This window comes from Anser anser (assembly GCF_964211835.1).
Source record: "Anser anser genome assembly, chromosome: 26".
Lineage (NCBI taxonomy): Eukaryota > Metazoa > Chordata > Aves > Anseriformes > Anatidae > Anser > Anser anser.
This window is the reverse complement of record NC_139747.1, coordinates 708,156-730,331: the sequence shown is the minus strand read 5'-3', so window position 1 is coordinate 730,331 and position 22,176 is coordinate 708,156. Positions and strand designations below refer to the sequence as shown.

The following is a 22,176-nucleotide window of genomic DNA, read 5'->3' as shown; positions in this document are numbered from 1 at the left end:
GTATCGCAAAGCAGAGCCGCTGCTCAGTGCGTGCAGTTAAGCTGCTTGGGTGACCAGTTCTTGGGACTTTATGGCTCCCTTTGCTTTGCTGTGGTTTAGGGCGACTGCTACTACCGCGGGTACATCGAGGGCGTCCCCGGCTCGGCGGTGACTCTCAGCACCTGCTCCGGGCTCAGGTACCAGGGCCGCCTGCGCTGCCGTGCCGGTGCCCGCAGCTCCCCAGCCCTCCCCAGCCCCTGCCGGGAGCCGGGGTTCCCAGCGGTGCCGTGCCTCTCGCAGGGGCTTGCTGCAGTTTGAGAATGCCAGCTACGGGATCGAGCCTCTGGTTAATTCACCCGTCTTCGAGCACTTCATTTATCAAATGAGCAACGAGAACACTGCAGGCTTCCTCTTTGCAAAGAGCCGTGCCGAGAGCGGGGCCAGGCCGGCAGCGCAGGAGATGGTGCTGAAGATCGTGCACGGTGAAGTGAGCTGCCTCTGGTCTCCTGGCCAAGCTCAAGTCTGCTCGGCCTGGGAGGGGGCTGTTCCTGCGGGCACCTTTGTCCCACATGCGGTCTGGATGGGCGGCGATGAGCGGGGGATTTTAGGAGGGCAAGGGCTCGTGTTGAGCTGTCACATGGATCGTCGCTCTCCTGGTGCCTGATGAGAGGCATGGCTAAGCTAGAATGGCTTGTTTAAAAAGTGAGGAGTGGCTAAGTTAGAGCGGCTGCTTACCTTGTGCTAATATGAAGACAGCATCCAAGTAATGCTTTTGAACGGACACTTTGTTGTATAGCACGTTTCAGAAATAAGATCGCTAAAATGCAAAAATAAATAGCTTCACAATATTTTCTTTTTTAGCCAGCATTATCTGCAGCACGGTCTCCTAAGTACTTTGAGGTGTACACGGTTTTGGACAAAGCTTTGGTAAGTTGGTGCCAGCCGTCTTCTCCTTGTATTTGCTTGACTACTATGAACATAAGAATGGTGCCATTTCCAACTTCTATGCGTTTTTGGTTTTCCATTTAAAAAGGTGTTTGTACTGTGGATTTTACAGGAAAGAAAGATTGAAAATTGGTAGTTCACATTTGCGTGACTGGATGCTGGCAATCCTTTCAACATTGTCCTGCTTCGCTGTGATAAACGACTTGTCCATTCTTATGCCCTTGTGTTGTTTTTCAGTACAATTATATGGGCTCAGACAAGAAAGTTGCAACATGGAAAATAATCCAGATTTTCAATTTTGTCAACAATGTAAGTTTTAAAGTCCGGTTTGTATTGTAATAAAATGATGAGGAGCTGATTTTAGAAACGGCCACCTATTTCCTAGTTGCTTTTGGTTCGGGGAGGAGGCTATGTAACTGCAGTTCCAGCCCTGGCGCGTGATGCTTGGCGTTGCGATGTCAGGCACAGCCTGGCAGGAGCCGCCAGCTTCTCTGCCTCCTGGTCCAGACTTGATAAAAGGTTGGCGAAGGGTTTAACCCCAGTGGGTGAATACAAAGGTTTTGCTTTTTCTTCCACTCCACACTGTCCGACACACACACTTTTAAGAACTGTCCTTGGCCTGATTTGTGCGTATGATGATAAGCTACTTAACAGAAAAACTAAAACATTTTTATCAAGTTATTAGGCTTTGTTCATGTGCCTCTTGGGACATTGTTTTATTTTCGAGTTTAGTTCATTCTATTTTATCATACAGATGTCATTCCATGACTGCCAACAGCTACTGTCCATCTTTTCTTATGTCATTTGTTGCATGTACAGATGTAATGGTGCTGTGAAAGAAAGGCGTGTGAGCAGCCATCTCATCTGTGATGTTTTCAGATATTTAATCCTCTGAACGTGACCGTTGTTCTGTCCTCCCTGGAGTTCTGGATAGAGGAGAATAAAATCTCGACAGCAGGGGAAGCCGACGAACTTCTGCAGAGATTTTTGGAGCGGCAGCAGTCGTACCTCGCCCTGCGGTCGTATGACCTCGCCTGCCTCTTTGTGTAAGACTAAAATTTCCCCAGGGACTGGTGGTGCGTGGCGGAGCTCAGCCAACCCCGCGATGGCGGGGGCACTGGTGGGCAGTGGGGGGACCACGGGGCCGGGGGCTGTGACCTGCGGCCGGAGAGAGCTCCTGCGTTTCAGGTACCGGGACCAAGCTTCTTTTGCGGGTGCGACCATTCCAGACAAGGCGTGTCAGAGGGATGCTGCGGGTGCAGTGGCCGTGGTACGAGGCCTGCGGCCGGGACCGGGCCGGGTGCTGCGGCCTTATGGTGGCACCGGGGCCGGGTGCCTGTGGGGCAGCTCCACCACCAGCGCCCGGCTCTGCCCCCCCAGTACCAGCGCAGCGTGACCCTGGAGTCGTTCTCCGTCCTCCTGGCCCAGATACTGGCCCGCAGCTTGGGCATGAGCTACGACAACAACCGGGGCTGCCGCTGCCCCGGGCACGTCTGCGTCATGGACTCGGAGGCGCTGTGAGTTCCTCGCGGGCCTTCGCGGCCTTCGCCTGCCAGAGGCACAGGGCGTTCTCAAACAGAACAGCGGTGGGTGTGTTGGCACGTACACAAGTAGGGATAATCATTTGTTTTAGACGCGTTGGCGGGGCAAAATCCTTCAGCAGCTGCAGCGTTGGAGACTTTGAGAACTTCCTCGAGCGCGACGCAGGGGACTGCCTCTTCGACAGGCCCCGCCTGGCCGGGCTCTCCTACCGGCAAGCCGCCGTCTGCGGCAACGGCGTGGTGGAGCGCGGCGAGCAGTGCGACTGCGGCTCCGCGGCGGTGAGCGCTGCAGTAGCTGTGGCTAAATGTGTGACTTCGTACTGTTTGCCCATTCGGAGCGGTGAGCCATGGAGACGCAGGGCGCAGCTGAAGTAGGTGCCAGCCCAAGGACTTGTGTCTGCCGTTAGCTCCTGCGCTGGCATCGATCTGACGGCAGCTGTGCCCACTCTATCGCGCTGGCTACTGCCCGAGTATAACATTTTGGGGATAAGAAGGAAGGGGAGGACCCTGGACAGTGAAAAGCTCAGGGGGAACAAAAGTGCAGAATAATGTGGTTTTGTGATGTGTTCTCAGGCATGCTTGAAGGATAAATGCTGTACTAAAACGTGTCGGTTTAAGCCAGGAGTGAAATGTTCCTCTGGATTGTGCTGTGATGGATGTCAGGTAAGTCATGTTCTTGTAATCATCACAAGGCCATCATAATTTTTTGGAGAAATATTATGTTTCCATGCTTAAGGATGGGGACAAACTCTTCTGCTGTGCAATTCAGTTCCTGGGGTGGAGCTTTCCAGCTCAGCTCCCTAAATCCCAAGGAAGGAAATTACTGGGGGAAGACTGTCGTGGGATGGCGATGGGGGGGAGGGAGGGCACGCGTGGTTACCTGAGTGCCCAGCAGCGGTCCTGGCACTGGGGAGCTGTTGCAGAGGGTCCTTGCACCGATGGGTGCCCGAGGATGGAGAGAGGAACAATTTCTGCTTCTCTCGCCAGTTTAAAGCGAAAAACTCGCTGTGTCGCCCTCCCGCCGACGTGCAGTGCGACCTGGCCGAGTACTGCAACGGGTCCTCCGCGTCCTGCCCCCCCGATTTCTACGTGCAGGATGGGCACGACTGCGAGCACGGCACCGGGTACTGCTACAAGGGACGCTGCCAGTCTGCTGACCTGCAGTGCCGGAGGCTCTACGGGACAGGTAGCGGCGCGGCTCTGCTCTCGCTGGCACTGCTGCCCTGCTTGAGAAGGCAGCTGTGGTGCTAGCGAAGTTGGTTTGTGTCTTTGCTCTCTAAAACACCAAACTCAGGTGGGTTTCGTTATGGCTTTTTATAGCCTGGTTTCTGTGGAGGTGAGGTTTTGTGGTTAGTTGTTAGACTCAGGTCTGATGGTTGGTAAGTGAACTTCATCAGCGAGCCAATTTACTATTAGCCCATTACATGCTTCTGAGGACTAATTAGAGAAAGAAAACAAACATTTTCTCTAAATAGTGAAGAGCATCCGTGTTCTGCTGTGCACAGTATGAAAATTTTTAGGTACCATAATATGTCGCTTCGTGTTCCTTCAGCACTAATATTGATTATAAACTAAACTTGTAGGTTCAAAAAGTGCTCCTGTGGCATGTTATGAGGAACTCAACAGTCAGCGAGACAGATTCGGACACTGTGGGTTCCACCCCAGACAAGGCTATAGGGCCTGTACGTGGAGGTAGGTTGCAAGGGAAGGGCAGCTGCTCCCCTAAAAATGAGTATTTATTTTGGACTGTACAGAAGAGGACAGTGTCGAGACTCCAACTGACAGTAGGATTTGTGAAGCAATAAATAGTTACATGTGTTTTCTCCTTATTGGTAATGGAGCGTCTCTCCTCCTAGCACAGATCATCCTTGGACTTCCCCAGTCCTACTTATTTTTCCTCATCATGCAGCACGCCGTACTTCTCTTGTGTGGTTTAATGGTGCTGTTGTTTCACCGTTTAGCGCGTGTATGTGATACACACATACATCCCATGCAAATCAATTTTACAGGAATCTCAGATGTGGAAAGTTAATCTGCACGTATCCGTATAGCACTCCATTTGCAACTGATGCTGCCGCTGTCCTTTACGTCCAAGTGCGAGAGCATTTATGTGTATCTTTGGATTATTTGAATGTACCAGCGAGGCTGGATCCTCTTCTGATTCCGCCAGGTACAAAGTGTGGCTCTGGAAAGGTAAGAAAACATTTTATAGGCAACTAAGATGTCAGATAGGAATTTTAAACATTAACAAGGTTTTAGGAATACTCGCTCCTTTGCAGTGTAAGTGTAAACACTGTGAATATACACTGACACCACATTAAGTTTCTGGTGTGATATAAGCGTTAGATATAACCCTAAGGTAGTAAACGTAGCTTTTCAAAAGCACCTTTTTTTTTTTAAAGTGTATTTTCAATCCCGTGTGGGACACAAGGCCAACGAGCCGAGGGCTCCGACGGTAAAGCACCGACCTGGAGCTGTCGTGTGTTTTTCTAGGTGTGCATAAACAACACCTGCCACCCGCATTCAGTCCTCGGAGCTGCCTGCAACAGCGAGGCGGAGTGCCACGGCCACGGGGTAAGCGGCAGCAGCACTGCTGCGGGTGTCCGGGCGTGAAGGTTTGCTGGGACTCGGGTGGGAGCTGCCTGCAGACTCGTTGTAGGCTGACGCCGTGCGAAATCCCGGCCCCGTCAGCCGGTACCGCGGGTAAAACCCTTCCGGCGTTACCGGTCCTAGAACCGACTCCGGACCGAGGGGGACAGCTTTCGCCTCCGCCCTCTCCCCAGGTGTGCGACAACCGGCGGCGCTGCCGCTGCCACCCCGGCTGGAAGCCGCCCGACTGCCGCCGGCGGGGCTCCCCGACGGGCGGCGGCGCCGACAGCGGCCCGGGGCCGGCCGAGCGCGGTGAGTCCCGCGGCCGGGCCCGGCGCCACGGCGGCTCCGCGGCCCCTCCGCCGCCGCCGCCGCCGCGCTCCCTTCTCCCCCCGGCAGGGCCCCGGCCGCCGCTCGCCGCCTGCCTCCTGCCGCCCGCGCTGGCCGCGGCCGCGCTGCTGCTGCTGCTGCTGCTCCGCCGGGAGGCGCGGGGCGAGGCGGGGCCGGAGCCGAGCGCGGAGCGGGGCGGGCGAGAAACGAACCCTCGCGAACAATAAACGGCCTCGGGAGCAGCCGCGCGTCCGCGCCTCTCTGCGGGGCCGTTACCGGGCGGGCCGCCATGGGGCCGCGCCCGGCGCTGCTGGCCGCGCTGCTGGCCGCGATCCGTGAGTCGGGCCGGGGGGGCCGGAGCCCTCCGGGGGGGCCGGAGCCGCCCGAGTGCTGCCCGGGGCCGCAGGCGGCTCGGGCCGGCCGGGAATGGTCCCTCCCGGCATCGTGGCGGGGATGCTCGGGGGTGGCGGTGGTCCCTGGGGAGGGCTGGGGGCTCGTTCACTGGGCTCTTTTCAACAAACGCCGAACCCAGCTTCTGGGGGTTCGGGGACTTCTCCGGGTACCCCCCTCCTCGCTGCCACGGGGGGCCTGGGTTTTGCCGACGTGCCACGTGCGTGAAGTGGCCCCACGTCGGCGGCCGCGTGTGGAGCGCGGCACACGGACGGAGCAGGAGCGCTGTGGGGCCCGCCGAAGTGGGCGCTTGTTGTACGGCAGCCAGCGGCGTGTGGCTGGGCTCCCCGAGCCCCGTTTCTGTTCCTGATGCAAGTTGGGCTGGCTTGGTTGGACTGGGGCTCGCTCTCGTGCTCCCACCGTACAGTATTTATACTCCTGGGCTCCAGCAGGGCTGGGATCCAGCACTGGTACGTGCACATCCATTTGTTTTTTTCTATAGAAGTGTGCAGAAAAAGCAGGGCTGGTAGCCCTCTCCGGGCGGAGACCGTGCCAGCCCACGGTTTGTAAAAGCGCCTCTCACACACACACAATTCCAGCTGTGGCTGACAGGCACAACTGTGGCAGCATTCATCTGTGATGATAACTAAAAAAACAAATTGTTTCTCTAGGCTCACAAATACCTTTGCACATCACAATTCCTCAGAGGTCACCCTCAAAAACAGCTGGAGAGACGGTACTTACACAATTAAACTATTTAATGTTTGTGCTTGTGTGTGCGAGTGGACATACTGGTGCATTAAAATAGTGTGTAACAGTCATGGCATGGCTGCTGCGGGGACAGTTTTGGGAAATGATGCTCTGCCTGCCCATGTGTGTGTGTGTGTGTGGAGGGGGGGGTGACCAGATCTGTTGAGCTCCTGCAGTTGTCCTCAGCGCTTGCAGACTGCCCTCTGAGCTTGCTTTTCTGCAGCCACTGTTCCTAATTCTTCTTTCTCTGCTCTTCTGCACACACAAGGGCACGCTGTCCTACGTCCTCGCGATAGAGGGGAGGCCGTACACCATTCACCTCCAGCAGCAGTAAGTGCCCTGGTGCTGCCCCGTCTGAGCACCGCTGGCTTGTGCGGTCCCACCGGAGGCCCATCTGGCACGGGACGGTACCAGTCACCTGCAGAGGATGCGCGTTTGTGTGCCACGCACCCAAGTGCTGCGGGGCTGCAAGGGGCTGGAGCAGGGCTGGAGGGATGCTTGTGCCCGTGACCGCGGGTGGCAGCGGGTTTTGGATCTGCAAGAAGCCCCAGCACCGTCGGTGTGCAGTGCCTGCTGCAGGACCCAGTGCGAGCTTGAGAAGCTCCAGGTAAACACTCCTCAGGGTGCTTTCAGAGGATTTTGCTGTATTTATGTTCTAGGTTCTTTTTACCTGATGATTTCAGGATTTACACATACAATGAGAAGGGATCTTTGTACTATGATTCGCCCCAGATCAAGGTAATGTTTTGTTCTTACGTCGGATTAATTGCGGGGTAGCCTTGCTCTTCAGTATATGGGGAGATGTCACCCCTTATGCAGGGGAGTGGTAATTCCCTTCTTTTCCCTGTCCTTCAGCAGAGCTGGGTGGGACAGGGCTGTGCTTTGTCATAAGAACGCCCTGTCCTCACACTAGGATTGTGTGTAGATACTTGAGATTGTTTGTAGGTACTTGAGCCAAAGTGAGATTGAACAAAATCCTCAAGGTGCCGTTGCCTCTATGGTTCCCTTTGCTTCCCTTTGCTTTGCTGTGGTTTAGGGCGACTGCTACTACCGCGGGTACATCGAGGGCGTCCCCGGCTCGGCGGTGACTCTCAGCACCTGCTCCGGGCTCAGGTACCAGGGCCGCCTGCGCTGCCGTGCCGGTGCCCGCGGCTCCCCAGCCCTCCCCAGCCCCTGCCGGGAGCCGGGGTTCCCAGCGGTGCCGTGTCCCTCGCAGGGGCTTGCTGCAGTTTGAGAATGCCAGCTACGGGATCGAGCCTCTGGTTAATTCACCCGCCTTTGAGCACTTCATTTATCAAATGAGCAATGAGAGCATGGCAGATTTCCTCTTGGCAAAGAGCCGCGCCGAGAGCGGGGCCAGGCCGGCAGTGCAGGAGGTCTCCTACAAAGCGCACACAGCTCTCGAAGTGAGTGCTCGCTGCCCTGTTGGTGGCACTGATGTCAGCATCAGTTCTGGTGTCTCTTGGTCCGTCAAAGAAGTTAGCTTTTCTTACATATCATGACTCAAATGGAGAAATCAATTAACAATGGTGAACTTTTTTTTTCTCTTTTCCAGTTACTGTCAAAGCACCACAGAGAGTTGGCGCTCCATTTAATTTTGGAAAGGAATTTGGTAGGTTTGCATCAGTCAGTTCCTGTTTTGTATTTATTTCCTTGGCTCTGGATAGAGCTGCTGCAGAGCTTTGCCATGGTCCTTCTTGTAGTCTTGCATGGCTTTGTGCGGGCTGTAGCTTGTGGCTGTCCATCAGTCGGTAAAAGCCACTCAGTGAAAGGCCATGATAACTCCGTGTGCTTTGGCACGTCAATAATCTAGGTACAACCTCATGTCATTTCAGTACAACTACCTGGGTGCAGACAAATACGTTGTGACACAGAAGATAGTTCAGATCATCAGCTCTCTCAGCAGTGTAAGTTTTAACTATTCTTTAAATACTGCAATAGAAATTTTGGGCTTTTATTTCAGCCTACTAACAGCTAGGTATTGGTAGGATTTGTCTAATTTTTGAGAAGATAATAATTAAATGTGTTTTCTGATAATACTGAATCTCATCTTTTTAGCTATTGATTTTTTAGTTTAGCCTGCCAGAAGCTCCAAGTTTCCCTAGGTCTTGTCTAGACAGGGTGAGGAGCTGTGGCAAAGTAAGGTTTTATCCTTTGCTGTCCAGCACAAACACATGCTCTAACTCAGTGCTTCTCTGGAATAAATCAGTAGCTATTCCTAACATCACTTTGATACCATATTATCCTATAGTATAGTGTTCCACTGAGGGGTGATCATGCATGTGTGCATGTGTCAGAAGCCACCACTGCTTTTTTTCTGTCATAGGGGACTGATTTTTTTTTCCTGCCTGTGTACATAGCATATACATTTGGATGAGTGTTTGATTTAAAATTGCGAGAAGTATATTATCCCTGGTAACCCCCAAAATGCAGACAAGGACAATTTGTCCATTCTGCATGTTTCATTATTTAATATCTTTACTCATTGATAGGTTTTCTTTGGATTTATTAGATCCTGCTTCATAAACACTTTTTCCTTCTCTTTTGGACACATTGCTACTTCTATCTTTGTTTTTCTTTACTCTCTATACCTTTTTCATTATACACATACACAGCAGTAGATCAGTTGCCAACTGCTCCTGTCTATTTTCCTTAGGCAATGTGGCTACTAATAAGAATAAGCATTTAAATAGGGCATGAAATGAAACATATGCGAGCAGCCATTTCCCCTGTTTACTTTCCAGATGTTCAGTTCTCTTAACATGACCATTACCCTGTCCTCCATGGAGGTCTGGATGGACAAGAATAAATTTCAGACAGGGTTGAATGGAGAAGAAGTGTTGATGCAGTTGCTGAAGTGGAAGACGACCAGCGCTGCTCTGCGGCCCTACGAAGTGCCCTATCTACTGCTGTAAGAACAGAGGGTCATTATTATTTCAGAGCAGACAGTAGTGACCTGTAAAATTCACGTACTTTGGAACTCTAGACTTTGCTAGGGCTTAGATGCTTCGTGTGGAAGTGAGGTGGGGATGCAGTGAGGACCAAACAAGAGCCCCCCCTGCCCTGCGTGGCCTGGGGGCCTTGACCCGGAGCCGCTGAGGCTCGAAGGCCAGAGAGAGCTCTTGCGTTTCAGGTACCGGGACCGAGCTTCCTACGCAGGTGCGACCATTCCAGACAAGGCGTGTCAGAGGGATGCTGCGGGTGCAGTGGCCGTGGTACGAGGCCTGTGGCCGGGACCGAGCTGGCACCGTGGCCCTGGGGTGGGGCCGGGTGCCTGTGGGGCAGCTCCACCACCAGCGCCCGGCTCTGCCCCCCCAGTACCAGCGCAGCGTGACCCTGGAGTCGTTCTCCGTCCTCCTGGCCCAGATACTGGCCCGCAGCTTGGGCATGAGCTACGACAACAACCGGGGCTGCCGCTGCCCCAGGCACGTCTGCGTCATGGGCTCAGAGGCGCTGTGAGTTCCTCGCGGGCCTTCGCGGCCTTCGCCTGCCAGAGGCACAGGGCGTTGTGAGGAGGATGGCACGGTGTGCCTGGGTGCCCTCCTGTCACAAATAGCAGAGTAACACAGAGATATCTTCTGTTCTTGCTCTGGAAAAGGAAAAAAAGGATACATAGCGATTTGATGGTTACATCGAAAAGCAAAGCTTTTCTTTCCAAAAGAAGATATTTCCGAATGCTTCTCGTCCTTACTAATAGCACATGTTAAAGGCAGGTTTGCCAACGAGCTGAAAGGCCCCTGGGGACTGCTTGTCCTGCCTCATGCTCACCCACGAGCAAGTTCTCAAACTGAACAGAGATGTTAAGAAATGGAACGGTGGTGGATGTGTTGGCACGTACACAAGTAGGGATAATCCTTTGTTTTAGACGTGTCAGTGGGGCAAAATCCTTTAGCAGCTGCAACGCTGAAGACTTTGAGAACTTCCTCAAGCAGAATCCAGAGTGCCCTTTCATCAGGGTTGTCCAGAGGGGCCCGCTCTCCAGGGCGGCCGTCTGCGGCAACGGTGTGATGGAGCACGGCGAGCAGTGCGACTGCGGCTCCGTGGCGGTGAGCGCCGGGCAGCGGGGGGCTGGGGTGTCCCCCGCCCTCAGGAACGGCCCCAAACGTGGACTGGAGGTGGTCCGGGGGTTCATAATGCAGCTCTGTGGTCATGCACGGATGCGCAGCTGTCCTCTTCCCTTGGGGCCCCCGAGGCGTGCTGTTTGTTAGGGGGATGGGGGCCAGGGCAAGTGGTTGTCTGGCAGGTGAGGAGATGGGAAGCAGGGAAGGGTTCACGGTGTGCTTGCAGGCATGTGCGGTGGACAAATGCTGCACTTCCCAGTGCAAACTCAAACCGGGCGTGAAGTGTTCCTCAGGACGGTGCTGTGAAAATTGCCAGGTAAGGCATGTTCATAATTATCAGAACTTAAGGCCATTTTTGAGGTCTGGAGATGTAGTATTTACTGTAGTAGGACTATAAGCCAGCTTACTGGTTTTGCTGATGGTCACCTCCAAAAAACTTAACAATATTGGTGCTGCCTTTTGCCTTTAGCAAGATGAGCACATTCCCTAGCATATACTGTATGGACAAGATAGCATCCAGGGGATGGGGATGGGCTGTGCGGGGAGCTGAGTGCCCAGCAGCGGTCCTGGCACTGGGAAGCTGTTGCAGAGGGTCCTTGCACCGATGGGTGCCTGAGGATGGAGAGAGGAACAATTTCTGCCTCTCTCGCCAGTTTAAAGCGAAAAACTCGCTGTGTCGCCCTCCCGCCGACGTGCAGTGCGACCTGGCCGAGTACTGCAACGGGTCCTCCGCGTCCTGCCCCCCCGATTTCTACGTGCAGGATGGGCACGACTGCGAGCACGGCACCGGGTACTGCTACAAGGGACGCTGCCAGTCTGCTGACCTGCAGTGCCGGAGGCTCTACGGGACAGGTAGCGGCGCGGCTCTGCTCTCCCTGGCACGGACTGGGAATGCCAGTGCAGGCTCAAATGCAGTATGCTTAGTGCCGGGTTTCTTGTGCTTGTGGCGAGGGGAAAGGAATGGGCCATAGGAGGGTGATGGTTTACGTGAGGATTTCAGGCTGAATGTTGACACACAGCCAGCCATACATCTGGGCAGAGAACAAGCCACAGAAATACCCAGATTTTGTGGACGGTCTCTGGGACTTTTCCAGCAATTCCATTGTCTGCAAGGTCTGTCCTGCAACTTGAACGTGGGCAGATAGTGATGTAGCCACGTTTTACTCCATCAGATACAAGAAATGATAAATGTTAAAGCCATATTCTAATCTGTATTACCCTCAGTTATAATCAGTATTATTTCCAAACTTCCAGGTGCCAAAAATGCTCCTTTGGCTTGTTACGAAGAAGTCAACAGCCAGCAGGATAGGTTTGGCCACTGTGGTAATCACCCAAAGGATGGGTACCAGCCCTGCTCTTGGCTGTAGGTTTCGAGGGAGAGGGAAGTGTTTAACTGAGACCACGTTTAATTTGTGCTTCCCTTTACTGTTGATGCAAAGTGTAAAAATCTGTCAGAAGCTTCTTCAGTATGGTTTTCTCCTGCATGGCTGCCTTTTCTTCCACTTAAAAGAGATGGTGATGCTGGGCAGGTCTTTGTCCTGATGGATAAGGGACACGTAGCGGGGAGCAGAGCGCTCCATGGTGGGCATGACAAAAGTTTACCCGTGGCATAGCCCGGGGCGTTGGGGGGGGATACTGGAGACTTGCAGGGGGTTGAGAAGCAACTTCATCGACCACCCAGCTGTGCAAGCAGTCGGTGGGCTTGTGTGCTTATTTCATTTAAATCTCCCTCCCTGAATTGTGCACCTCGGTGCCTCCAGCATTGTGGTCAATCATTGTGCCCACTCTTCTAATTTACTGTGCTAATGATTTTTTTAGGAATCTGGGATGTGGAAAGCTAGTATGTACATACCCGAATCATATTCCCTTCACAAAAGTTAAGGGTGCCATCATTTATGCTCAAGTGCAAGAACATCTGTGTGTGTCTTTTGATTTTATGCGCGGACCGACAGTGCAAGATCCTCTCCTGGTTAAAGATGGTACAAAATGTGGTCCTAGAAAGGTAAGAAATGTTTTGAGAGCATGGAAATGACATACAATTATCACAACTGTAGCAGTTTTAGAAATAGTTGCCATTTTGCAGTATAATTTAAAGGTGGTTTGTACTTACATTTTTGGTAATTATTACATGTGCCATTGACTTACTGATCAGTGTTTGAACCTAGGAATCTTTTTTAGAGTAATGGCTAGCATGACAAAGAGTGATGGGAAAGTATCCAGCAGAATTTTTTTCCTTTTGGACTTTCAGGTTTGTGTGAATGGCACGTGCCATCCACATTCAGTCCTGAAGTATGACTGCAATGTGAAGACTAAATGCCATGGGCATGGAGTAAGTAACAGTGCTGTTAGGGTGGTCTCGTCATGTTGATTGATATTGCTGAAGAAGACAGAGAGGATCTTCTCATGTGCCTACAGTGGCTTGCTTGGGACTTGGCTAAACCCGTGTTTTGGGCTAACACTCGTTCTCCAAAATTGTTATGCAGCAACTGTGGGAGAAATTAAGTGAGAATACCTAATGTACTTTCCGTTCCAAGACCAAATATAAATGAGATGAGGGAAGGTGGAGTATTTGCTTGTCTAGATTAACAGAAAACTGGAAGAGGAGTATCTAAAGAGGATTTAACTGCACATAATTGAAATAGTGTTGGAAATGACCAGTGTACTTGTGCAAGGTGAGAGGCAGCCTGGGGAGCAGTGGAGCAGGACACGGGGGAAGCCCGGTCAGGGGTGTCCAGCAGCAGTGCCAAGTGGTGCTAGTGTCTGGCTGTGACCTCAGCATGGGGCTTGCACTGGTCTGCATGTGAGGAGTGGGTAGGAAAACGGTGCGAGTGAAAGCTTAGCAGTGCTCCTTAGTACAAGTTTTTACAGGTGGGGAATGTTTTCTTCCCACCCTGGTGTTTGCAGGTGTGCAATAACAAAAAGAACTGCCACTGCAGCCCGGGCTGGAACCCGCCCCAGTGCAAGACTCGGGGATCTTCGATAGGCGGCAGCATCAACAGCGGGCAGCAGCTGCGGGGCCATGACGGTGAGTCCTGCGCAGCAGCTCTGGGTGCCCAGCGGTTTTACCGGGGGCAGTGGCTGCCCCCATGGTCCCAGAAACAGCCTCGTCGGTCTTGTGACAGAGCAGACGCCCTTGGCATCGCCTGGCCCTTACCCGGAGTTGTGCGTGTGGTTCTCTCCCTAGATACTGTCACAAAAAGCTTTCCTAAGGGCACGCTGAAAAATTGGCTGCTGCTGGTCCTCTGCATTCTCATCCCCATCCTTATTTGCTGCATCATCCTGGTTAAGAAGTGGACCCAGCTGATGAGACGCTGTGCGAGGAACAGATCGCAAAGTGATGCGTAAGTTAATGCTGGTTACTGCGAGTCCCCCGTTCTGGGTGGGGGAGATAGGCAGGGGTTTGTGGCAGTGAGGGGTTTGCGGATGCATTCTGTCCAGATGTGAAGGAGAAGAGCAGGTGGGAGAGAGCATGGGCACGCGGGGAGCAGGGGGGAGCAGGGTTGGGTCAGGACATGGAGCGCGTTGTCCTCCGCCCGTCCCTCCAAGCACTTGCACGCTTCCCAGAGGGGTGCAGGCATGCTCCTCGGGGGTTACCTCTGCAACGTGGCGGCGGGTCCCCGGCCGACCTCGCTCTCCCCAAACACCGGGGCCTCCGGCAGGGCTCACACGTGCCTGCGGGGAGCGGGTGGGCGTGCGTTTCGGGGAGCGTGCGTTCCTGGGGCCCGCGGGGCGCAGCCGGCAGCGGGTGCCCGGCGCCCTCACGCCCGCCCCGCGCCCCCAGGTCGGAGGCCGGCAGCCTGCCCAGCTGGGAGAGGTGAGACAGCCCCGCGTCCCGCGGGCGGTGCGGAGCCCGGCGGGGCCGGCACTGAGCCGCCCCCCCGCGCTCCCCGCAGCTCCACCACCGAGGAGAGCGGCAGCGAAGCGGGGACGGAGCCGGAGCCGGGGACGGAGCCTCCCTCGGAGCTGGGGCCGTGCCGGGGCGGGCGCCGCGGGCAATAAAATAACGGCGCCGGGTGCTGCCGCGCGTCCGCGCCTCTCTCGGGGCCGTTGGCGGCGGCCGTTGGCGGCGGCGATGCGGGCGGCGCAGGGGCTGCTGGTGGCGCTGGGGCTGCTGGTGGCGCTGGGGCTGGTGGTGGTGCCCGGGCAGCCCCGGTCCCCGGCGCAGCCCCGGTCCCCGGCGCAGCCCCGCCGCCGAGCCCCGCAGCGCGCCCGCGCCTACAGCGTCCCCATCGCGGGCACCCCCCGCACCGTGCGCCTGCGGCAGCAGTGAGTGGGGGCACGGCCGCGGGGCGCCGCGGGGCGCCGAGCGGGGACCCCAGGGCTCCGTCTGTGCTCTGTGCGCAGAGTGTTCTTGCCAGAGGATCTCCGGATTTATACGGACGGCCGAGGGGGGCTGGCGAAATCCGAGCTCGCGCGTGTCGAGGTACGGTATGCCCCGCGTGCCGCGCGATTTTGGGAAGAAGCGTGCGGCGAGGTTTCCTTCTGCAGGGATGCTCTGTAGACCTCTTGCTCGCCTCGGGCACTGATCCACTCCGGGCAGCCCTGGTGAGGGGGTGCATCAGCTCACACCCCGCTGCAGCCATCACGAGTTCCCAGGGACAGCGAGGAGCTGATGAAGGGACGAAGACCAAGCAGTGGTCAGTGAAGGTGTCTGCTCCCAGGGGAGCCCGCAGTGCCGTGCTTCTCCCATGTGCGCTGCGTGCTCCCACCAGGAGCCCGTCCTCTGCAGGGACGGGGACCATGGCACAGGTAGCAGCAAGGTCTGGCGCCTTGCACGCTGCCACACGCTCCAGGTCTCGAGGGAGGAGGCACCACGCCGCAGACACGGCTTTACTCCTTCCAGCGCGACTGCTTCTACGAAGGCTACGTGGAGGGTTTCCCAGTGTCGCTCGTGGCACTTAGCACCTGCTCTGGACTGAGGTAGGCCTCGGGCTGCCTTTGCCCTGCAGCACAGGCACTAGCAAGAGCACCAGGCTCTGTTGGTATCAGTGGTGCTGGGCTGACGGAGGAGCCATTCCTGCCACTCGCGCCTTTGCTTTGCAGCGGGGTCCTGCAGCTCGCAAATACCAGCTATGGGATCAGGCCTTTGGAGGCTGCAGCTGGGTATCAGCACCTCATTTATCAAATGCGGAACGAAAATGTAGAGATGCAGCTGCTTGCAGAAAACAGCTCCCTTGCCTGGGCTGCAGAGGTGTCACCGGAGCCATGGGAAGGAGCAGCAGTGAGTACGCCTCGAGGCCGTGGGGTTTTGGTGCAGTTGTAGCAGTAGGCCTGTGAAATCTTTAGCTGAAGGGTGCCTCAGTTTGTGGAGTAGTGTTTGTTCCTGTGTGTACTTGGTACATCCAATGCTGAAGGGCTTCGTGACTCACCGGTGCTAAGGACCAGGTCAGGACTGGGGTCTGATGGCAGCGCAGGCTCAGCCCGGGTGAGTGGGATGGGGCTTCCTTGCAGCCGCAAGGAGTTCTGCAAACTTCTGTTGCTGTGAATACAGCCTGAATCTGTGGCTGATGTTATTGTGTTGTGGATTATGGAAGGAATGTTTTCCTAGAAGTTTGGTACTGTTTGTGCTACAGCTCCAAATCGCCCATTAATTGAGTGTGGAACTAAATGTCTCCTCTGCAAGTTGATACAAATTGCAGAGGGTAATCGCTCTGGGTACTCTATGGGGGTATTTTTGTTGCTGTTTAGTTTGCTGTGGTTTGTTTTGGGTTTGTATTTCCTTAAGGGCAAGGAAGCTGTCCACAGATCCCCACGATATCTGGAAATGCATGCAGTTTTGGACAAAGCTCTGGTGAGTCTTTGCATCCTCTCTATCATAAATTGTTTTCTCTAGGAAAAAACTGCAACAATTTCAGAGCTTCACAGAACATCAGGGGAAGTGTGCATGGGGCTTGACAGTCTCCACAAAATGGAAACTAACTCCCTTGGGCATGGATAATAATATGTTATGACAGGAGCTGCAGTGAGCCCTGAAGAGCTGGTCCTGCTGCCTCGCACAGTGCACTCAGATGCTCTTGTGTCTGTTGTCTTTCAGTATGACTACATGGGAGCAGACAAGGGTGCCGTGACAGCCAAGATAGTCCAGCTTTTCAGCTACGTGAACAGCGTGAGTTGCTTTTGGTTGTGCGTGGCAAATGTGTTGCAGTGGTATGGAAAAGCACGTGGGAAACTGTTGAGCAGCTGGGCTCTGGACCAGCCGTGGTGTCTGTCTGCTTCCAGATGTTTACACGCCTCAATCTGACGATAGTACTCTCTTCACTGGAGTTTTGGACAGAAAAGAACAAAATTCCTACCACGGGAGATGCTGAGGAGTTGCTGCAGAGATTTTTGCAGTGGAAAAACATACATCGTGTTTTGCGGCTACAGGACATCACATTCTTATTCGTGTAAGAAGGGGATGGCTGTGTTAGCTGGCATGGGGATGAGGAGTAGGACGGTGTCGATACAGCAGCATGAACATACACATGAGCAGCATGTGTAGGGCTCAGTCTGCCCCGTTCCTCAGTTACAGGGAGCAATCCCCTTCCGTGGGGGCATCTTCTGCGAAGAAGCTGTGTCTCAAGAACCACGCTGGAGGGGTTGCCTTGGTACGCAGCCTGTCTGTTTGTACCCCTAGCCTCCCGTGTGCTGGCACGGTGCTGAGCTGTGCCTCCAGGTGAGCCCACGCCTACCCAAAGGGCGAGGAATGCCGGCAGCAGGTGCTGCTCCGGTGGGCACGGAGCCCCTGGGGCGATGGAGCAGGGACCGCAGGGCTCTCAGTGCCTCGCAGCCCACTGGAGCCCCGAGGCAGAGCGTGAGCTTGCTGCAAGGACAGCGCTCTGAGGTCTGCCCTTGTTGCCCTCGCAGTACCGAAGCGCTATGACACTGGAGGCGTTCGCGGTCGTCGTGGCCCAGCTGCTGGGGCTCAGCCTGGGGATGGTGTATGACGACCCCGGGAGCTGTCGCTGCGTGGGAGCCGCCTGCATAATGCAGCCCAGTGCGGTGTAAGGCTCCCCGTCCTCGCAGCGTGCCCGGGGTTTGCAGGGTGAAGCCCCAAGTGCTCTGTCCGTGCCGCTCATGTGGGCGCCAGCCTCGTCCTCTGGCTTACAGGCACTCGGCTGGCACCAAAGCCTTCAGCAGCTGCAGCATAAGAGACTTTCAGCGTTTTCTTGCCACTGGAGAAGGGCAGTGTCTGTTGAACAGGCCAACGATGGACGTGTCGTATAAAGCTCCTGTGTGCGGCAATAAAGTGGTGGAGCCAGGAGAGGCCTGTGACTGCGGGTCAGCAGAGGTTAGTTGTGAGCCTCGGTACAGCAGGAAAGAGCCAAGCCCCGCGCCCCCCGGGGAAGAGCTCTCCAAAGAGGGGTGTGAATCTCATGCCTCATCAGGAGGCTGCAGACGGCCGCTGCTGAGGGGAAGCCCGAGCTCTGCTGAGCTCCTGTACCCGCAGGAGAGGTGTGAGCTCTCCTGACTGCCTGTGCTGGTACCTCCAGGAGTGCCGGCGCGACCTGTGTTGTACTGTGGGGTGCAAAAGGAGGAAAGGGGTGCAGTGCCTGTCGGGACCGTGCTGCTGGAAGTGCAAGGTAAGCTGTGCAGCAGCAGTGGGCACGCTCAGGAACAGCCTCCACATGTGCAGAGCATGCGTAAATGGGACTCGGTGGGGAAAAGTGGCTGCGTTTCCAGCTGCAAGTACTGGCTGTTCTGCTGATGTGAGGGGTCAGAGAGAGCACAGATGAGTGAAGTGAGCTGTGTGATGTAGTGTTGCAGGTGAAGGGCCTTTGTGTCAAGAAGGTGTTTTTTAAGGAGCAGGTACCATGCCTTCTCCTGAAGTACTAAGATGAAGGATATGTCAACTGTACAGACACGTGTTAACGTTGCGGGGGTAAACCTGGTTTGTGGAGAGCTTTGAAATTGTGTGGGTAGATTTTTCCCAATCCTGATCTAAACTGTAAAGCCAGTATTTGCTTTGCCCTAGATCTGTTCTGTTGTCTGAGAGTGCATGCGCTATGCAAAGCTCCTCTTGTTCTGCCTCTTTCCACTAGTTTGTGAAAAGCGGCACGTTGTGTAGAACCAGCCCCGAGGACGAGTGTGAGCTGAAGGAATATTGCAACGGCACCTCTGGGGAGTGCACACCCAACCAGTGGGTGATGGACGGGCATCCCTGCAGCAGGAACACCGCCTTTTGCTACAGAGGAGTTTGCCAGACAGCTGACAAGCAGTGTCAGGAGATCTTCGGCAAAGGTAAGGGCAACAGGTTGCTGCAGGGGGGCCGTTTGTTGTGCATGAAATGTTAAGGCTGTGGACAAGAATCATCGAAACAGGAGACCCTGGCAGCCCAGCCTGTGTGCAGGCAAAAACAGGCAGCAAACGTGGAGGAAAACGTGTGTTGGGAAGTCTCTTGACTTCAGTCTTGTAGCACAGAGCTGACAGGCAGGCTGTGGTGAGGCTGGGCGGCAGCTGCAGCACCATACAGCAGCAGCAGGCCGCTGGGAGCACGGCGGGGAGAGCGCTGTGTCCAGGCTCCTGCACGGCCACGGCGCCCCGTGCCTGTGAGAGCAGGCAGCCCTCAGCATCACCGCGTGGCCCCAGCAGTGATGTCCAGCCCTGAGGTGGAGAGAGAGGCCTTTTGCCAGTCTGTGAGTGATGGTACGTGTTTGCAGGGGCCAAAAACGGACCCTTGGCCTGCTACGAGGAAATTAATGGCCAAAGGGACAGAATGGGACACTGCGGCTCCAACCACAGCGGGTACCACAGCTGTGCATGGAAGTAAGTGCTGTGGGAATGGCAGGGGCCTCTGGCTAGGTCCGTGACAGCAGGGAGCCCGGCTGCACTGCAGGGCAGGGCGGGAGCACGGACGTGTTGCCCTCGCCACCGGGGAGGAGCGCGCTGTCCCAGGGTGCGTGGGCTGCGAGGCAGGTGAGAGAAAGGCCCGTGGCAGACGTAAGCATGCCGTGTCCGTGTGCTGCAAATCGGCTGCTTGGGATCTGTTCTCCAAGCCCTCAGTGCGACCGACGGAGGGGAACAGAAGGATGAAGGTGGCTTGTGTGAAGTCCTCTGCTCTCCGTGCCTTTGCAGGAATCTCCAATGTGGGAAGCTCATCTGCGAATATCCAGGTAATGTGCCTTTCACCAAGGAGAAGGCTGCGGTGATTTATGCTCGGGTGCAGAACACGCTGTGTGTCACGCTGGACTACATGAAGCCTCCCACGGAGAGGGACCCAATGCTGGTGAAGGATGGCACTGTCTGCGGCGACCACAAGGTAAGCGGTCCTTAGACGTGCTGTGGCTCTCTTGTGAAGAGGAGGACTTGCAGAAAGTGTTTCTGTGGCAGTGGCGTCGGAGACCCACGGGCAGTCGGTGGCTTTTCCATGGGTTGCATCCTGAATGGGTTGGGATTGGTGTGTGGACTGTGCGAACCCCATCGGATGGGGTCAGGCTTGAAACCCGTGTCTCTCCCACGTAGGAGATGTGTGTTACTGCCCGTTGGGTGCTGTCTGCTGACCCCTACATTTGTGTTTTAGATCTGCATGAAACAGAAGTGCGTGTCTGCTGCTGTCTTGAACTATAATTGTGACATAAAGACAAAATGCAACAATCGCGGGGTAAGTGACAGTGCCACGTGTCCTTGTTTTTTTTGGACCATTCCACTCTCCCAAGATGCAGCTTGCAAAAGCAAGGAAATGTGTTCCTGATCTTTTGTAGCTGATATAAATCATTTCTCTCCCTCTCTGTTGCGCAGGTGTGCAATAACAAAGGGACTTGCCATTGCCATCCTGGCTGGAAGCCACCGAATTGCCGGGAGAAAGCGGGGAGGCAGGGAGGGAGCAAAGACAGCCCGTTCAGTGCTGGTGAGCAGCGAGGGCAGCGAGCCTGCTGGGTTGTGGAGAAGGAGAAAAGAAATAGGGCAGGTGTTGGAGCAGAATAACAGAATCGCAGGCCCTTGAGGTGGGAAGGGACCTCTGCAGGTCTTCTCCAGCATCCTTGCTCAAGCAGGGCCACCTGCGCCCACCCCCCCAGGCCCAAGTTGCTGCCGTTCCCTGTCTGGCTGTGGCTCGCACCGGCGGGAGCATTGTTGTCCTGAGAAGTGCGCTGCTGTGGGCTGAAGGAGGTTGTTTCCTGTGCCTAGATGAAGCAGGCCTGCAGAACAAGGACCCGCTGAAGATGTGGCTGCTTCTCACCTTCTGCCTCTTTGTGCCCGTCCTCATGGGGCTCATCCTCATGGTGGTGAAGAGAAAGGAGCTGAGGCAGTGTCTCTCCACGGAGCAGCTGGAAATAGACGAGTAAGTCTGCTCCCCTCGCCTCGGGCTCAGATGCAGTCATAGGTGACAGTAAAGCCAGAGCCTGGACCTGGACCCTTGCCATGCGGTGTGCGTGAGGAGGGGAGAGGAGAGGGAAGGCAGCGCTGTTGGGCTTGGCGACTTAGGGCAACTCCCTTCCTGCTCCCACCCTAGGTTTGAAGATAAAGACAGCACTGAGGAGGAAGGGAGCGTGTTGGATGCACAGCAGCATAGCTGGAGAGGACTTTAAATGTAAGTCGTTGCCAGAGTCACCCAAGTCTTGTGCTGAGGTTGTAAACAGAGTCTGCATGTGGTGGCACAGCTGGCAGTGGAAACCGGGGAAAGGGAGCAGTTTGTGCCTCTGCACCAGCACGTCGGGGGTGTCAGGGGGAGCGTCAGGGTGAGGGCACTGCAGGTGGCCTGGGCATCGCAGCGGAGGGCAGGCGGCAGTTCCTGGCTGCTGGCAGGTTCCGCAGCGCATCGGCTCCCAGGCACCAACAGACGTGGCCAGGGAGGTCGCGGGAGCTGGAGAGGGCAGTCACGAGGTGGCAGCCGGTCAAATGTCCTTGGGACGTGGCTGCGGATGACAGCCAGGAGGTGATGAACTCCCGTGTGACGGAGCGGAGAAGCTTGCGAGGCGCTCCCTGGGATGGGAGGAGCGGGTGCACGGTGGGGCGGCTGCTGCAGCTCATGGGGCAGGTCTCAGGGTGGTGCCGTGCCACACACGGGGGGCAGGCAGGGTCTGGGGGTGCCAAGGTCGCTGCGTGAGGGGCTGGCAGAGACTAACGGGCATCCCTGCTGTGTGTGCTTGGCAGCTGCCTGCGGGTCTCTGGACTTTGGGGAGCACTGGAAGGAAGACGCAGCAGCACAGCGCACAGACAGAGATGTTTGTGGTCCCAGGCTTGGGATTTAACCCACAACAGCCACGTGGCCCCCTTGGGGCTGTACGCTGGGGGCATTGAAGGCTGTCTGAGGGATGCTAAGTCTGTAGTTTGTGTTTTTGTGTGTGTTGTTCAATAAAAGGTGTTTCTGATGCCTGAGTCCCGTGATGCTTGTGGAGCAACGCAGTGCCAGGAGAGCCAGGGAGGGCGAGGGGACTGCGCAGCCCCACGCAGCTTCCGGAGGCTGGCCAGAGGAGGGGGGCTCTGAGCGCTGCGCGTGTGCAGCTGTGCTTTGCCCGGGGAGGAACAACGGGGAGCAGGCGGGGAGAGCAGACGGTGCTATTGCTGCAGCCGTGCGCTGTGCCGTGCTGCAATGGCACCGGCACCTGCGGGAGGGCGGGAGGGGACTGATCTGCGGGGGGACGAAGGCAGCGCCACCCTGAAACGCGATTTTC

General features: G+C 55.6%; 2 protein-coding genes across 3 annotated transcripts; both read left to right on the top strand.

Moving 5' to 3' along the window:
* Positions 1 to 1,972: 1,972 nt before the first annotated feature.
* LOC310886779 (disintegrin and metalloproteinase domain-containing protein 18-like) lies at positions 1,973 to 14,858 on the top strand. Of its 2 annotated transcripts, XM_083811810.1 has the most exons (30): positions 1,973 to 2,194; positions 2,305 to 2,441; positions 2,558 to 2,744; positions 3,039 to 3,128; positions 3,453 to 3,651; positions 4,049 to 4,157; positions 4,475 to 4,658; positions 4,959 to 5,039; positions 5,249 to 5,366; positions 6,277 to 6,336; positions 6,446 to 6,510; positions 6,793 to 6,854; positions 7,184 to 7,262; positions 7,561 to 7,637; positions 7,741 to 7,930; positions 8,080 to 8,136; positions 8,360 to 8,431; positions 9,269 to 9,435; positions 9,658 to 9,739; positions 9,843 to 9,979; positions 10,390 to 10,570; positions 10,812 to 10,901; positions 11,239 to 11,437; positions 11,840 to 11,948; positions 12,404 to 12,587; positions 12,834 to 12,914; positions 13,490 to 13,610; positions 13,770 to 13,926; positions 14,367 to 14,399; positions 14,479 to 14,858. In XM_083811810.1, exons 1-30 carry the CDS (start codon positions 2,030 to 2,032, stop codon positions 14,582 to 14,584), a joined length of 3,579 nt encoding a protein of 1,192 aa, XP_083667936.1. In that variant the 5' UTR covers positions 1,973 to 2,029; the 3' UTR covers positions 14,585 to 14,858. The 2 variants fall into 2 exon arrangements, with proteins under 2 accessions (XP_083667936.1, XP_083667935.1); XM_083811809.1 differs by lacking the exon at positions 6,277 to 6,336 and having other exon boundaries at positions 1,973 to 2,744.
* Positions 14,856 to 21,873, top strand: LOC310886756 (disintegrin and metalloproteinase domain-containing protein 2-like; the record flags this gene model as incomplete). The annotated part of the gene is made up of 18 exons (XM_083811756.1): positions 14,856 to 15,008; positions 15,429 to 15,505; positions 15,629 to 15,806; positions 16,311 to 16,376; positions 16,620 to 16,691; positions 16,805 to 16,971; positions 17,091 to 17,172; positions 17,432 to 17,568; positions 17,675 to 17,855; positions 18,058 to 18,147; positions 18,607 to 18,805; positions 19,225 to 19,330; positions 19,640 to 19,823; positions 20,085 to 20,165; positions 20,303 to 20,411; positions 20,690 to 20,843; positions 21,015 to 21,092; positions 21,656 to 21,873. Coding segments are annotated over 17 exons (2,112 nt in total), but the record flags the coding sequence as incomplete, so codon positions are not given.
* Positions 21,874 to 22,176: the final 303 nt, after the last annotated feature.